General features: G+C 43.8%; 1 protein-coding gene across 1 annotated transcript in view; it reads right to left on the bottom strand.

Moving 5' to 3' along the window:
• Positions 1–5,262: 5,262 nt before the first annotated feature.
• The window catches only part of FBXW12 (F-box and WD repeat domain containing 12), a 36,247-nt gene continuing 26,332 nt past the window's right edge, over positions 5,263–15,177 (bottom strand). The window contains exons 6-10 of the mRNA XM_052645182.1: positions 13,414–13,572; positions 11,778–11,988; positions 10,560–10,738; positions 10,341–10,468; positions 5,263–5,751 (exon numbers count right to left, since the gene is read on the bottom strand). Coding sequence (XP_052501142.1) covers positions 5,643–5,751; positions 10,341–10,468; positions 10,560–10,738; positions 11,778–11,988; positions 13,414–13,572 — 786 coding nt within the window. The 3' untranslated portion in view covers positions 5,263–5,642. The remainder of the gene's footprint in view (positions 5,752–10,340; positions 10,469–10,559; positions 10,739–11,777; positions 11,989–13,413; positions 13,573–15,177) is intronic.

Genomic DNA, 15,177 nt, shown 5'->3' with positions numbered 1-15,177 from the left:
AAATGGTAACATATTCTAAATTTAAAATTCTACATGTTTATTGCTGGTATAATAAGTGTTAATAACCTTTTGTACATTAACCTTGTGTCCTGTAAACTTGCTGTAATAACTTTATTAGTTCCAGAAATTCTTAAATTCTATATAGACCATCATGTAATAAATTAACATTTTATTTCCTCTTTTCCACCCTGTGTAACTTTTATTTCCCTTTTTTTGTTGTTACCACATTACCTAGATCTTCTAGTATGACGCTGAAAAGGAACGGTGAGAGGACATTGGCCTTGCTCCTGCTCTTAGTGGAAAAGCTTCTAGTTTCTTGCCATTATGATATCAGCTGTAGATGTTATCAAGTTGAGAGTTTCCCTCTATGCCTAGTTTACTAACTTTATAAAAAGTGAGTGATGGCTTTTGTCAAATATTTTTTCTGTATCTATTGATATGTGATTTTTCTTTGTTAGCCTGTTGATGTGGTACATTAATGGATTTCCAGATGGTAAACCAAACTTGCATACCTGGAATAACTTCTTTGCATACATTTTCATTTTGATTTGCTAATATTTTGTTGAGAACTTTTGCATTTATATTTATGAGAGAGACTGCTCTATAGTTTTAAAGACTATCTGGTTTTGGTTTTAGAATAATGCTGGCCTCATATAAAGAGTTAGGAGGTTCCCTTCTGCATCTTATCTTCTGGAAGAGATTGTATAGAATTGGCATAAATTCTTCCTTAAATGTTTTAATTCACCAGTGAACTTATCTGGGCCTGCTGCTGTTCTGAAAGGTTTTAAATTATTGATTCAATTTCCTTATTAGATACAGGCCTATTCAGTCTTTTTCTTCTTAAGTTTTGGCAGATGTATTTTTTAAGGAATTACTCCATTTAATCTAGGTTACCAAATTGGTGGACATATGGTTGTTCATAGTATTTCCTGATTATCCTTCTAATATCCATGGGATCTGTAGTAATGTCCCTATTTTATTTTGGATCTTACTAATTTGTATTTTCTTTCAGTTAGCTTGACTAGAGGCTTATCAATTCTACTGATCTTTTCAAAGAACTATCTTTTTTTTTTTTTTTAACTGAAGCATAATTGACCTGTAATACTTTGTTAATTGTAGGGGCACAACATAGTGATTCAGTATTTCTATACATTACAAAATGTTTACTATGGTAAGTCTAGTTATCTGTCACCATACAAAGATATTACAGTATTACTGAGTATATTCCACATGTTGTATATTTCATCATGACTCATTTATATTGTAACTGGAAGTCTGTACCTCTTACTCTCCACCTATTGCATTCAACCCACCACTCCCTCCCTTATGGAAATCACTATTTCTTCTCTGTATCTACTGTCTTCCTTTTTTCATTTGCTGTTTTTTTAGATTCCACATATAAGTTAAAATCACACTTCATTTTTCTGACTTATTTCACTTAGCATAATAACCTCTAGGATCATTCACGCTGTCACACCGAAATCATAAAAGAATTTTCTTTTTATAGTTAATATTCCACTATGTATAATATACCACATCTTCATCCATTCATCTATTGCTGGACATTCAGGTGGTTTCCATACATTGCCCATTGTAAGTAATGCTGCAATAAACATAGGAATGCATACATCTTTTCTAATCAGTGTTTTTTTCCTTTTAAAAAATATGCAAAGTGGAATTGCTGGATCACCTAGATAGCATATTAAAAAGCCGAGACATTACTTTGCCAACAAAGGTCCATCTAGTCAAGGCTATGGTTTTTCCAGTGGTCATGTATGGATGTGAGAGTTGGACTGTGAAGAAACCTGAGCGCAAGAATTGATGCTTTTGAACTGTGGTGTTGGAGAAGACTCTTGAGAGTCCCTTGGACTGCAAGGAGATCCAACCAGTCCATCCTAAAGGAGATCAGTCCTGGGTGTTCATTGGAAGGACTGATGCTGAGGCTGAAACTCCAATACTTTGGCCACCTCATGCAGAGTTACTCATTGGAAAAGACCCTGATGCTGGGAGGGATTGGGGGCAGGAGGAAAAGGGGACGACAGAGGATGAGATGGCTGGATGGCATCACTGACTCGATGGACATGAGTTTCGGTGAACTCCGGGAGTTGGTGATGGACAGGGAGGCCTGGCGTGCTGCGGTTCATGGGGTCACAAAGAGTTGGACACAACTGAGCGACTGAACTGATGGTAGTTCTACTTTTAAGGAATCTCCATACTGTTTTCCATAATGCTTGAGCCAACTTGTACCACCAACAGTGCACAAGGGTTTTCTCCATATCCTCACCAACACTTATTTCTTATCTTTTTGTAATAGCTATTCTGACATGTGTGAGGTGTTATCTCATTCTGATTTTCAGTTGCATTCCCCTGATGTTTACTAATGGGAGCTTTTTTATGTTGAGCATCTTTTCATGTGTCTTAGTCATATGTATCTATATCTTTGGAAAAAATGTTTATATTCAGATCCTTGGTGGGATTGTTAGTACTTCTGGTGTTGAGTTCTATGAGTTCTTTGTGTATTTTGGATATTAACCCCTTATCTGATGTATTATTTGCAAATAAATGCCTCTCCCATTCAGCATGCTGTTTTTCATTTTGTTAAGTTTCCTTTGTGGTACAAAAGCTTTTTGGTTTGATGTAGTCCTGTTTGTTTATTTTTGCTTTTCTCTTGCCTAAAGACACATTAAAAAAAATATTGCCAAGACCAATGTCAAAGAAGGTACTATGCTTTTCTAGAAGTTTTATGTTTTCAAGTCTTAGAGTTAAGCTTTAATCCATTTTGAGGTTTTTAGTGATGTGGGAAAGTAGTCGTTTCTTTGGCATGAGACTGTCCAGTTTACCCAACACCAATTACTGAAGACACTGTCTGTTCCCCATTGTATATTCTTGCCTACTTTGTCATAATTGCCCACAGTTCTGTCACATCATCTCCCAAACTTGCTAAATGCCTTATCCAGACATCCTGCACAACACTGCCTCACAACAAAGGACCCATTTTACACCAGAGGGGTGACGATGAGCTCATGACTGTGTAATGCATTGATCTTGTCATGTATCCATCATCCAGAAGTAACTGGCCTGATACAATATGGGATGGCCTACTGAACGCTCAGCTAAGGTGCTGGCTAGGGAGACAATACTTAGGTTTGGATACAATCTTCCAATACAAGATATGGTGTGTGCTTTGAACCAATGACCAATAATGTGACTATAGCAAAAATACATGGTTAGCAATTAGCCATTTTGCAGTTTAAGACTTGACTTGTAGTCAATGACTAGGGATCTTTATGACTGACAGTGTGACTACAGACAAGAATACACGGTTAGCAGTCAGTATTTTGTAGTTTGTTAAGACTTGACCTGTAGCCAATGACTAGGGAAATTTTTAAAAAATTAATAGAGAATACATACGCCTACAATAGGAGTTAACGGAAGGTCTCACAGAGATGTGGATGCTTCTGTAGGATTCGAGGGGGACCAGTTACGCTCCTTAACTGGAACAGTGCCCATTGCACCTTGTAAAACAAGCCTTCAGGACTTGGACTTAAAGGACTTTAGAGCATGACATACTAAGTGCCTATTCCTGGGGCCATGGCACCACACCCCAGTAGACCATGTTTTCTTGACAAAAGCCCATCTGCCAGACTCAGGACCTACCCTTGTCAAGACCCACAGAAATCCCCAGAGCTCCCTAAGTTCCCATAGAGTCCCTTACAAACCTCCTACACACAACCAAAGCAGGGACCCCTAGAACTGCATCTGTTCTTGGGTAGGGCTGCCATTCCCAGACATGATACCTAATGTAGCAGCTGAGGACAGAGTGCCTGGATCCGATTAGCTGGCCTCCCCTAAGAAATGGCCACGACTGCTTTCCTAGCCATCACGTGTCCAAGTTTCTCAGGTGGATCCACACACTCAAGAGTTCCCTTGTCTGATCTCCAATCTCTTGCCGACACCCCAACCCCTTTCCCTGTGTCTTCAGAAAACCTTCCTGTATCTCAATTTATCTGAAGTTTTCCCTTCATCTCTGAACAGCTATTTCCTTTCCTGCTGTGTCGCATGTGTGTGTATGTATATTTATTTCAGCTAATTTCTCATCTCCTTCCCCTTTCCCCACTGCTGCATATACGATGCATTAGTACTTAGTTCATGAGTTTTGGAACATCAAGCAAAATTGTGACAGAACTAAAAGAGAGATTCACACCCCTAAGAGTTCTGACTTGAAACTGGTTCCCACAGCTAACAAAGACCTTGGGTTTTTAAGTGTACCAGTTATGCAAGATTTAATGCATTACAGAAGCTGGGTAAAGGGCATATGGGAACCCTCCGTACTATCTCTGTGAATGTTCTGTAAATTTAAAATAACTCCAAAATAAACCTTATCTTAAAGTTAAAAAAGAGAGAGAAAAACCTTAGATTTTCTCCTCTGGGTGAAATGACTGCATGTGGTCTTGGCTACATAGTATATAGGTGCTGTGTTAGGCAAAAAAACTATTGTTAAAAGGCAAATATAGGAAGTAGGTTATATTGGGTACTAGGCAGCCACAACAGCAGAATGTAGTAGAGAACGTTTTAATCTTTTCTATTTTTGAGGAGTTTTTCACTGTATGAATCTTGGTTGTGAGTACCTACTACTAAAGCTGAATGGGCAGACTCTCCCATCCTCAACTTGATGGTGTGGGTGTGTGACCCAGGCCAGTAAATCCCATATGCACACTCCACTGAGTCTCAAAGAGTCACACTTCCTTAAGGAAGTTTTCAGATAATGGCAGTGATGCCTGTTCAGTGACAGCGATGGGAGCATGGAGGCAGAGATGTGGTGGAGCCGGAGGGGAAACAGGGATTTGAGCAGCAGAGCTGGGGAGCCAGGCCTTGCTGGAGCCGGCCCTGGTTGTCACCTGCTGCCAGCTTCCCATGGTGTCAGGCCTACTTCTCAAGCCTGCACACTGCCCCTCTATGCTACTCTTTCTAATAAACTCCTTTTTTTGGTGTTAGTGATCCAGCCTGCTGTTCCTATTGCCTGCAATTAAGAACTCTAAAGACAGACCCGCTAACCCAGTCAGGGCTTCCAAGTGGACCAACTCCAGAGGCATCATTGTCACAAGGCACAGAATGATGCCCTGCAGCCATGCAATGTTGTGCCACAGAACATCTGTAGGACATCCAGAGCTATTTATTAATGTGTGTCTAAAGCACATAACACAGACTAGACTAGGAAGATAAAAAAAAATTTACTTCATTAATTACATATTTGGACAACAAAAAACAATTTTTTACAATCTGAGTACTTTAAATCTGGGTTTTCTAGCACCCAAGGTCTTGCATTCATTCTTCTTGGCTACTTACTATTTGAATAACTTTGGACAGTTTGTTTGATAGCTGGAAAATGGACTAACAGTGGGTTAACTACTCTTCTACTACATTTCAACTTCTTTGAAAAATACAGACAGTAATATCTACACTTCGTTGGCTTCTGCTGAGGATTTAAAAATAAAGTCACCTCACACACTTGTGTGGCCCACAGTAGGTATTTGAGAATCATTCCTTCTTTTCCCGATGTTGATACAATAATTACTTTAGTCTCTGTATGCAGACAAGCCCCTCGCCAACTGTGGTGACAATCACCAGCTGATGCAGTCATCTTAGCCACACTGCACTTGGAAGTAATATGACCTCAAAATACTAGTTCCGATGTTTCTGGCTTCCACGCCTACAATGCTCATACTGTCACTCTCCACATGAGTGAATCCACTGTGAAGGAAGGGACATGCTGTATGTTAACTTTGGAAAAGGACAAACGTTTAAGTCACAAAGCTTTTACACAAAGATGGAGCTTAACCTTGTACGTTCTCCACCCAGTCCACCCCATCTCTGAGTATACTGGGCTTTGACTTGAGGACCTGCGTTCATTTGTATCAAGTAGCAAAAATCATCACATTCTTGAGTGTGATCAGTTTGAGGTCCTCCTGATGGTAGCTGCCTGAATCACAATGATTCCAGCTACTCTAGAAACTTCTCCCGATGCAGGAGTTGGGGGTACCTCATCCAATCTGGGCAGGTCAGAGTCATTTCTCCAGAATTTAGAATTACTATCAATTCCTAACCAGTCTCAGTGAAGGAGATGTAACTGCAGGAGCCAATGGGGCCTTCAGTTTCCACAAAAACACAATGCTGCTCTGTTGCACTAAAGAAAAATGGAGCAAGTGTGTAGAGAACCAAACCAACAAATAAAAAAAAAGAACTAACCAACACACACACACAGAAGGAACTTGCTGAGTTTCTCACAGAAGCCCAGTTTTTGTCTATATAGACTGCTTCTGAAACAAGCTTTGGCTTTCATGAACTACCTTTCAGCTTAGAGTAAATCCCATGCTGACTTACTAAACTTAAGAGATTAATAAACCACTACAATACTGTAAAGGAATTAGCCTCCAATTAAAATAAATTAATTTTAAAAAATGCATCTTGTGCAAACAACAAGAAAGAGATTAATAACAAGAGTGGAATGTGGCAGTTTGCAGACTGTGTCAGAAAACTGCAGAATTGGGTTGGAAAATTGCAGGACTGGCTGGTCTGCGTGGGGCTGAGCAGGGCAACAACTGCTCCCTGATACAAGCAGTCAGTCAGCAGTCTCCTTGGTTTGTTTGCAAATAAGGTTGAACTAGCACCTATCTTCTTTCTTTTTCTCTTTATAGACTTCCTCTTCATCTTCCCCCACCCCCTCAACTCATCTTTAGTAAATTTGCAGAACTCTGTAACTATCACTAAAACCCAGTTTTAAGAACATTTCCATTGGCCCAAAAAGATCTGTTGTAGCCATCTGCAGTAAATCTCATCCTACACTCAACCCTGGGCAGCAGTAATTAACCTTCTGTTCCTATAGACCTGCCTTTTCTATATGTACCATATTAAACGAATCATTCAATATGTGACCTTACATATTTGGCTTCTTTCACCAGCACAATATGTTGGCAGTTCACCCACATGTATGTCATATGCCATTCCTCTTTATGGCTGAATAACATTCCCCTGTATGGATGCACTACAGTGGATTTATCCATTTACCAGTTGATGGGTATCTCCACTGTTTGCACCTTTAGGGTTTTCTGAATAAATCTGCTAAGAACATTCAAGTACAAGTCTTTGTAGACATGTTTTATTTCTCCTAGGGGTATGCTGCTAGGTTTGCTATTAAATTTATATTTAATATACCCATTTTCTTTGGAGAATCAGAATATGTGTTTACACATTATAACATTTTAGGAAACTGAAAAGCTCCTAAAAAGTAATGAAGATAGATGAAATGCAGTCCATAGCTGCCCATCCTGTGGGGATCAGCACGGAGCTAGGTTGCTGGGTTTATCATTGCCAAATGAAGCCCTCAAAGGGAAATTACCACTTGCATTAACCAAGAATTTCTGAGGAATCTGTTATGAATTAGCAAAGAGCAGAATTCAAGGTTGTAATACATTCCAGGGTTCTGATTAAAGCACATTTATGTTACTAAGTGTGCTCTGCTCATTGAGAAAATGTCATTTCAGTGAATGGTTTACCATCCTATAAAATGGGTATGTCAGTCACTCAGTCGTGTCTGACTCTTGTGACCTCATGGACTGTAGCCCGCCAAGGTCCTCTATCCATGGAATCCTCCAGGCAAGAATAGTCAGTCCCTTCTCCAGGGAATCTTCCTGATCCAAGAATTGAATCTGGGTATCCTGTAATGCAGATGAATTCTTTACCATCTGAGCCACCAGGGAAGCCTCAGAATAGCACAGTTTAAAAACACATATAAAACAGAAGTTTCTGGAACTTCCCTGGTGGCTCAGTGGTTAAGAATATGCCTGCCAACAATATAGGGGACACGTTTGATCCCTGGTCCAGGAAGATCCAACATGCCACAGGGCAACAAAGCCTGTGCGCCACAATTACTAAGCCCATACTCTAGAGCCTGAGCTCTGCAACGAGAAGCCACCGCAACTGGATAAAGCCAGCATGCAGCAATGAGGACCCAGCAGAGGTAAGCAAACAAACAGTAATTAAAAAAATGAGTGTCTGATAGTGCACAGTGAATATTTCAGTGAATAAACGTGTTCTGCTTTGTGTGATGCATGCAGAGCAGTGTTTAAAAACGTGTAAAAAAGAAGTGTCTAGAAGTGCTACTTGCTTACTAAGCTGACAACAGTGTTATTTAAGTGAAAAGATGTTCTAACCATTCAGTAATGATACAGGGAATTCTTTAAAGACACATATAAAAAAGGAAAGGAAAAAAAAAGCACATCTTGGGAGACCAGCATCGCTGGCAAGCTCTTCAGTGGCCTCCTTCCAGTGGCAACAAGTGTTTGTTCGCACACACATCTCCTGCCACTGGAGGAAAAAAATCATTACTGAGGAGTTATGAGTGGATGACAGACAGAACAGAGCAAGGCCACCTCCCCTGAGCACAGGGGAGGGTAGATAGCAACATATTAGGGTCTTGAGTAGGAAATATACAGCCCCTCATGGCCTGCAGTGTGGAGATGGAATGTTACGGCTCTTAAACTCAGCAACTAGGTAGGTTTGTTATACTGTAATGAGTTGCCATTTCCTTCTCCGGGGGGCATCTTCCTGACCCAGGGATCAAACCTGGGTCTCCTGCATTGCAGGCAGAAGCTTTATCATCTGAGCTACTAGGGAAGCAGGTTTGTTACAGAAATCTTTAATTGTAAAAATATTTAGTTTGGGGCATTGTATTTTTTTTTAATTAACACTGTAAGATGTTTGCTACAAGAGGCTGAATTAATCCCGTAACTCATGACAAGTAACTGATGGTTATGAAGTAGGAGGTGTTACCTTAAGTAACCCAGTGAAACAGACCATCTGGAAGCCCTTGTCCTTACTTTGCAGGACTTACTCTGATAAGAAAAAACATGTCAATTGAAAGAGACACATGTACCCCAATGTTCATCGCAGCACTGTTTATAATAGCCAGGACATGGAAACAACCTAGATGTCCATCAGCAGATGAATGGATAAGAAAGCTGTGGTACATATACACAATGGAGTATTACTCAGCCGTTAAAAAGAATACATTTGAATCAGTTCTGATGAGATGGATGAAACTGGAGCCGATTATACAGAGTGAAGTAAGCCAGAAAGAAAAACACCAATACAGTACACTAACACATATATATGGAATTTAGAAAGATGGCAATGACGACCCTGTATGCAAGACAGCAAAAAAGACACAGATGTGTATAATGGACTTTTGGACTCAGAGGGAGAGGGAGAGGGTGGGATGATTTGGGAGGATGGCATTGTAACATGTATACTATCATGTAAGAATTGAATCGCCAGTCTATGTCCGACGCAGGATACAGCATGCTTTGGGCTGGTGCACGGTGATGACCCAGAGAGATGTTATGGGGAGGGAGGTGGGAGGGGGGTTCATGTTTGGGAACGCAGGTACACCTGTGGTGGATTCATGTCAATGTATGGCAAAACCCATACAGTATTGTAAAGTAAAATAAAGTAAAAGTAAAATTTAAAAAAAAAAGAAAAAACATGTCAGCCCCCAATTCTGGGCTGCCCTGGTAGGTCAGCTGGTGAAGAATCCACCTGCAATGCAGGAGACCCTGGTTCCATTCCTGGGTCTGGAAGATCCCCTGGGGAAGGGATAGGCTACCCACTCTAGTATTCCTGGGCTTCCCTGGTGGCTCAGACAGTGAAGAGTTCACCTGCAATGCGGGAGACCTGGGTTTGATCCCTGGGTTGAAAGATCCCCTGGAGGAGGCATGGCAACCCACTCCAGTATTCTTGCCTGGAGAATCCCCAGGGACAGAGGAGCCTGGTGGGCTACAGTCCATGGGGTTGCAAAGAGTCAGACACAACTGAGCGACTAAGAACAGCATCCCCAATTCTAATTGTAAACCAGAGCACAAAAATCACATTCTTTTCAACTTTTATAGTCTTGCCCCTACGGCCACCTAGGTTTGGTAAATGGACCTGGCATTGTACAGGTTACAGAGGTGGGCTAAGGGCTGCATCCAGGCTGACCCCAGCTTCACTGTGCATCCCCGTGGGCCTTTGGGCAAAACCCACGTGGCTGATTTCATCTGGGAAATGTAGGTGATGCTAACTGCAGGTGGTGGCTTTGTATATTAAAGGAGATAAGGCACATGATGCATAGTGTAGCGTCTTTTTTAAAACCAGAGGATAAATATGAACAGTGACTTGCCCATAGGGAGGGGTAGGCTGGGCTAAGACCCCAAGTCCCATTCTCATTCTTGCCAATGGTATCCTCTTGCTGGGAGGCTAGGAGAGGCCATTGTGTAGGTAACATTTAAAAAGTCAGAAGCAATTACCTGGCCCATCTGTGGGACCCACCAAGCAAATGATAGCAGCTCTTGAGGACAGGAAATTTATTTTCCTTGTTCCACATGTAGACTCGCAGGGAGAGGTCAAAGGAAGAGGTGATGACTCGAGTCTGGTCCTTGAAACGAGAAACCAAGTGAGGCAGGGATGTGGGCTCCAAGGTACGGAGCTATGAGGCTGGCAGCAGGCGGGCAAGGGGCCACACTCACCACCCACATGGACGTGATGGGCCTCTGGTGGTCCTGAAAGGCCACCAGCTGCAGGCCGTGAATGGTGAAGAGCACCAGCTCTGAGCCGGACACCAGCAGGATCACCTGGGAGCCGTGGCCCTTCATGAGGTGAGGAGGCATCATGGTGTCTGGCAGCAGGAAGTTCGCAATCTGTCGTACTTTTTGAAATAAAGGCACACAGATTGTCATGTCCTAGTAGCAGCTGGGGGTCTGGAATAGACATGCCTCACCTACGAGGATGTGGAATAATGAAAAGAGCAACGGCTTTGTGTTGCATCTGCAATCAGTCTGACCCATGCATTTACTCCCCTAGTCTACTGGTCATCAGCTGTCAAACGCTGGTGAGGTTCAAGGTGATACGCACATGGAAGTGACAGTATCTGGCCCATGGTACTATCCAGGGGTGAGGCTTCCACCCTGCTTTCTACCCTTCCCCATCTACGACAGGGGGATGTAAGACATGACCACATGAGAACTATGACGTTTATGACATCTGCTGAAAACTACTGTTGAAGATTCTTTTATACTGTACAGCATTCCTTGTTAAAAAAAAAAAATTAATTCGATCATTTCCTTATGGAATTTAGTTAGCACCAGGAAAACAGAATTACCTCTTTTGAAGAGTTCATGCGTTTTCTCGTATCAGACAAGGGATTATATTACACATCCTGTTTCCCTTTTTTTCCTCGGCTGCCAGGAAGCTCAGAGTAAAATTTATGGTCAAATGATGATAGGAAAACAAATGAATATAATACAAAGGAAAAAATGCTAAGGAACAAAGAAAAGGCCTATCAGGGTGATGTGGGGTTTGGAAAACAGAGGAGACAGGAAAGGACAAAAATGTGGGTCTTATTTTCCTACTGGACTAGGAGCTTCTTAGGGAAGAGATAGTTGTGGCTTTTATTCATCTCTGTGTGCACTCAGTGCTGAGAGTGGTGACTCTGACACAGCTGTAAAAGGAGAGGTGGGGATGAATGGACGCAGAGAAGGGAGAAGAGTGGACAGCAGTTAACCTCTGAGTCCCACGGCCATGCAGAGGGCCCCAACACACAGCAAGTGTTCACCCACTCCACCAGCACACAACAGCACTAGAACCATCTGTGGGTCACTACGATGCACTGAGAGGAAAGAAAAAGGGCCCCAAAGGAAACATGAGGAAGCATTGTAAGGTAGTGGTGGTGACATGGGGATCCTTACCAAGAATCTCCACTCTACCCCTGGACTTCCTGGTCCCTAGCTCGTACGTGGTGATGACCAACTGCATGCCGTTGTCATTTCTGTGCATCACCATCAGCCTGGCTGCCTCGTCGGGGGCCCAGCAGGCTCTGGACGTCAGCCAGATGGGGAGAGTGGTGGAGGCAGGAGTCTCATCTTCCGACCGGCACAGCAAGGATTGAGTGTAGAACACCTGGGAAACAGCACAGCACGTCTCATCGCCGGTGAGCGAGGAGGCTTCTCCAACCAGGAGCACTCCGAAAGCCCCCACTAGACCACATCCACCGTGACGGTACTGGACCTCACAGGGGGCCTCATGTGCACCCGCCTTTCTCAAACGCCCTTACCAGGGAAAAGAGGCTAACCCCGCCCCATGTCCGGCCCTGCTGGAAAGATCTTGGCACACCAGTCCCAGTGAGGTCAGCATAATGGGTGAATCAAATAAATAGATTTTCTTTTCCTGAGCGCCTGTCACCATCTTGCTTCTGCCTCCAATGTCTTCCTCCATATTCCTTTCCTATCTTCTTGCAGTCTGCCTCCAATGTCTTCCTCCATATTCCTTTCTTCTCTTCTTGCAGTCTGCCTCCAACCCCCTTCTTGGTCCCTGGAAGTGATCTGAGGCTGCCCACCGATCCTATGGCCTCTCTCCTTTGGCTGCCCTTCCTGACCCCTGGCCTCCCCGGACTCTCAGGTCCCGGCACTGCCAGTTCTGTCCAGCTTGGCCACTGCTTCTCTTTTTCTGTCCCTCCTTGCTTGCCGACTCCAGTATGTCTCAAGACCCGCTTCAGCTGCCTGTTTTTTACTCTGGTCTAATTTTCTAATTCAGGCTTTCCGGGTGGCTCAGTGGTAAAGAATCCACCTGCCAATGCAGGAGACACAGAAGATGCAGGTTTGATCCCTGGGTTGGGTAAATCCTCTGGAGTAGGAAATGACAACCCACTCCAGTATTCTTGCCTGGGAAATCCCATGAACAGAGGAGCCTGGCAGGCTACAGTCCATGGCGTCAGAGTTGGACACAACTGGAACGATAGAGCTCATGGGTCCATCTGCACACCCACACACACACACTTTTCCAATTCACACCCTGGCACTCAGCCTGAGCATCTCTGAGCCCATGAACCACTGGGAGAGGCAACCATTCTCACAGGCAAGCCGTGTATGGGCCTCCAGGTAATGGATACTGTCCCCACGCTGTCAGCATCTCCTCCATGCTCGCCCAGACACTGTCTTCCTTACTCTTGTTGAAGCCTGTTCTCAGGCCACCAGCACCTCATGAGCATTTCCACCAGGAAGTCCCAAACCTTTTCAAAACTGAATTCTGTCATCTCCAGTAAGGTAGCTGACCCCCTCCAGCCTGTGGGGAACACGGGAGCCTGGAAAGAACAGAGGCTCCTGGGTGAGGCTGCCATGGCTCTCAGCTCAGCTGGTGGCCCTGAGAAGGCAGTCACTGCTGTGAAAGGTCACAGATGACTCAGCATCACCCATGCAGGCTGTGGTGTTTGGTCCCACATGAGAAGCTGCCCCCACCAGATGCACCCCAAAAGCCTAGGGCACAGGACCCACCACCCTTGTGCACAAAGCCAGACCCCTGAGGCAAGGGACACAGCCCACCACTGACCTCCGGGCTCAGGTCTGAGTTCTGGGTGGACGCTAACACCCACTGCCGGTCAGGTGAGCAGAGGAGACTGGTGGGGTTGCCGGGAAACACGTTGACTCTGGAGAGCAGCTGCAGCCAGGGCACCGTAAGTGTGTAGAGTGCCCCTTCAACACAGGCGGCCTGCAAGTGACAGAACAAAAATGGGATCAAGAGCCAAAAAGAATCAGAAAGTGTCCAAGGAGATAAGCAAAGGTCTAAGAAACACAGAGAGGAAGTTCCTACAGAAGAAAAGTCAAATAATTAACAGACTAACACTGAAAATCCATGTACAAGGACTTCCCTGGTGGTCCATGGTAAAGAATCCCCTTTCCAATTCGCAGGGAACGTGGGTTTGAACCCTGACTGGGGAACTATGATCCCACACGCCCCTGAACAACTACGCCTGAGCGCCGAAACCACCGAGTCCATGTGCTGCCATAAACACGTGGCACACTCAAAAAACAAAATTCACGTGCAATAAAACTTTCTGGAAATAAATCCTGGGGAAGTTGAGCTGGGATGGTCACCACAGACACATCACAATACAACTAACTACTAGACTTTAAATCTTTCAAAAAATCCTTTAGGCCTTTGATGTTTAAAACTCCAGTATCTAACAAGAGAAGTAAGGGTGGCAGCAGACTTCTCCAACAGAAACACTGTGGCATAGTATCTCCAAAAAATTCAAGGAAAGCATGAGCCAGGGATGCAGCGTCCAGCCAGGCCACTCTTCAAGCCCCCTGACTACAGAACACAATGCTAAGGCAGGACCTGCATCGTGGGCCTGTCCTCGGGACCTGACCAGGGATGGGCTTCATCAAATCACAAGATCCAACGAAAACGCCACCAAAAGAACTAGTGTGGTTATGAGATACATTAAACCGTAAATCAAATAGCTAATTAAAAAAAAGGCAGACACAAGAGACGAACAGGGTGTAAATATTTTATGTTCTCAAAAAGCTGGAAATAATACATCTTTAAAAAGTGAGGAGGATCAAAACAGAATAACTCACTGACTGTCATGGGAGTAAAGGCGTAAAGACAACAAATAAAACAGGTGACAGGCCTAAATAAGGAAAAAGGAGAAAAAGTGTTCAGGTAAAGAAACCCGGGGCTTCCTTGGTGGTCCAGTGGCTAAGAATCCCCATTCCCAATGCAGAGGGCCTGGGTTTGATCCCTGTTCAGGGAACTAGATCCCACATCCCTCTAGGAGTCCACATGCTGCAACTAAAGATCTGAAGTGCCATAACTAAGATTTGGTGCAGCCAAGTAAGGGCTTCCCAGGTGGGGCAGGGGTAAAGAATCCGTTTGCCAATGCAGGAGACACAAGAGACTTGGGTGTGATCCCTGGGTTGGGAAGATCTTCTGGAATAGGAAGTGGCAACCCACTCCAGTATTCTTGCCTGAGAATCCCATGGAGAGAGGAGCCTGGCAGGCTATAGTTCATGGGGTCACAAACAGCCGGACATGACTGAACACATGCAGCCAAATAAAAGAAAACATTGCATTTTACTGATGACCTGACCGTGCGGAATGCCCCTCCATGTGCTAATGACCATCTGACTGTATGCTTTTGAGAATGCTGAAGCTACTGCACAATTATATGCATCACACACGCAAGCAAAGTAACGCTCAAAATTCTCCAAGCCAGGCTTCAGCGGTACATAAACCATGAACTTCCAGATGTTCAAGCTGGATTTAGAAAAGGCAGAGAAACCAGAGATCAAATTGCCAACATTCAGTGGA

Source organism: Budorcas taxicolor, chromosome 8, assembly GCF_023091745.1.
Source record: "Budorcas taxicolor isolate Tak-1 chromosome 8, Takin1.1, whole genome shotgun sequence".
In the NCBI taxonomy this organism is placed as follows: domain Eukaryota; kingdom Metazoa; phylum Chordata; class Mammalia; order Artiodactyla; family Bovidae; genus Budorcas; species Budorcas taxicolor.
Note: the sequence above shows the minus strand (reverse complement) of the source record. Positions and strands in the feature narration are given on the sequence as shown.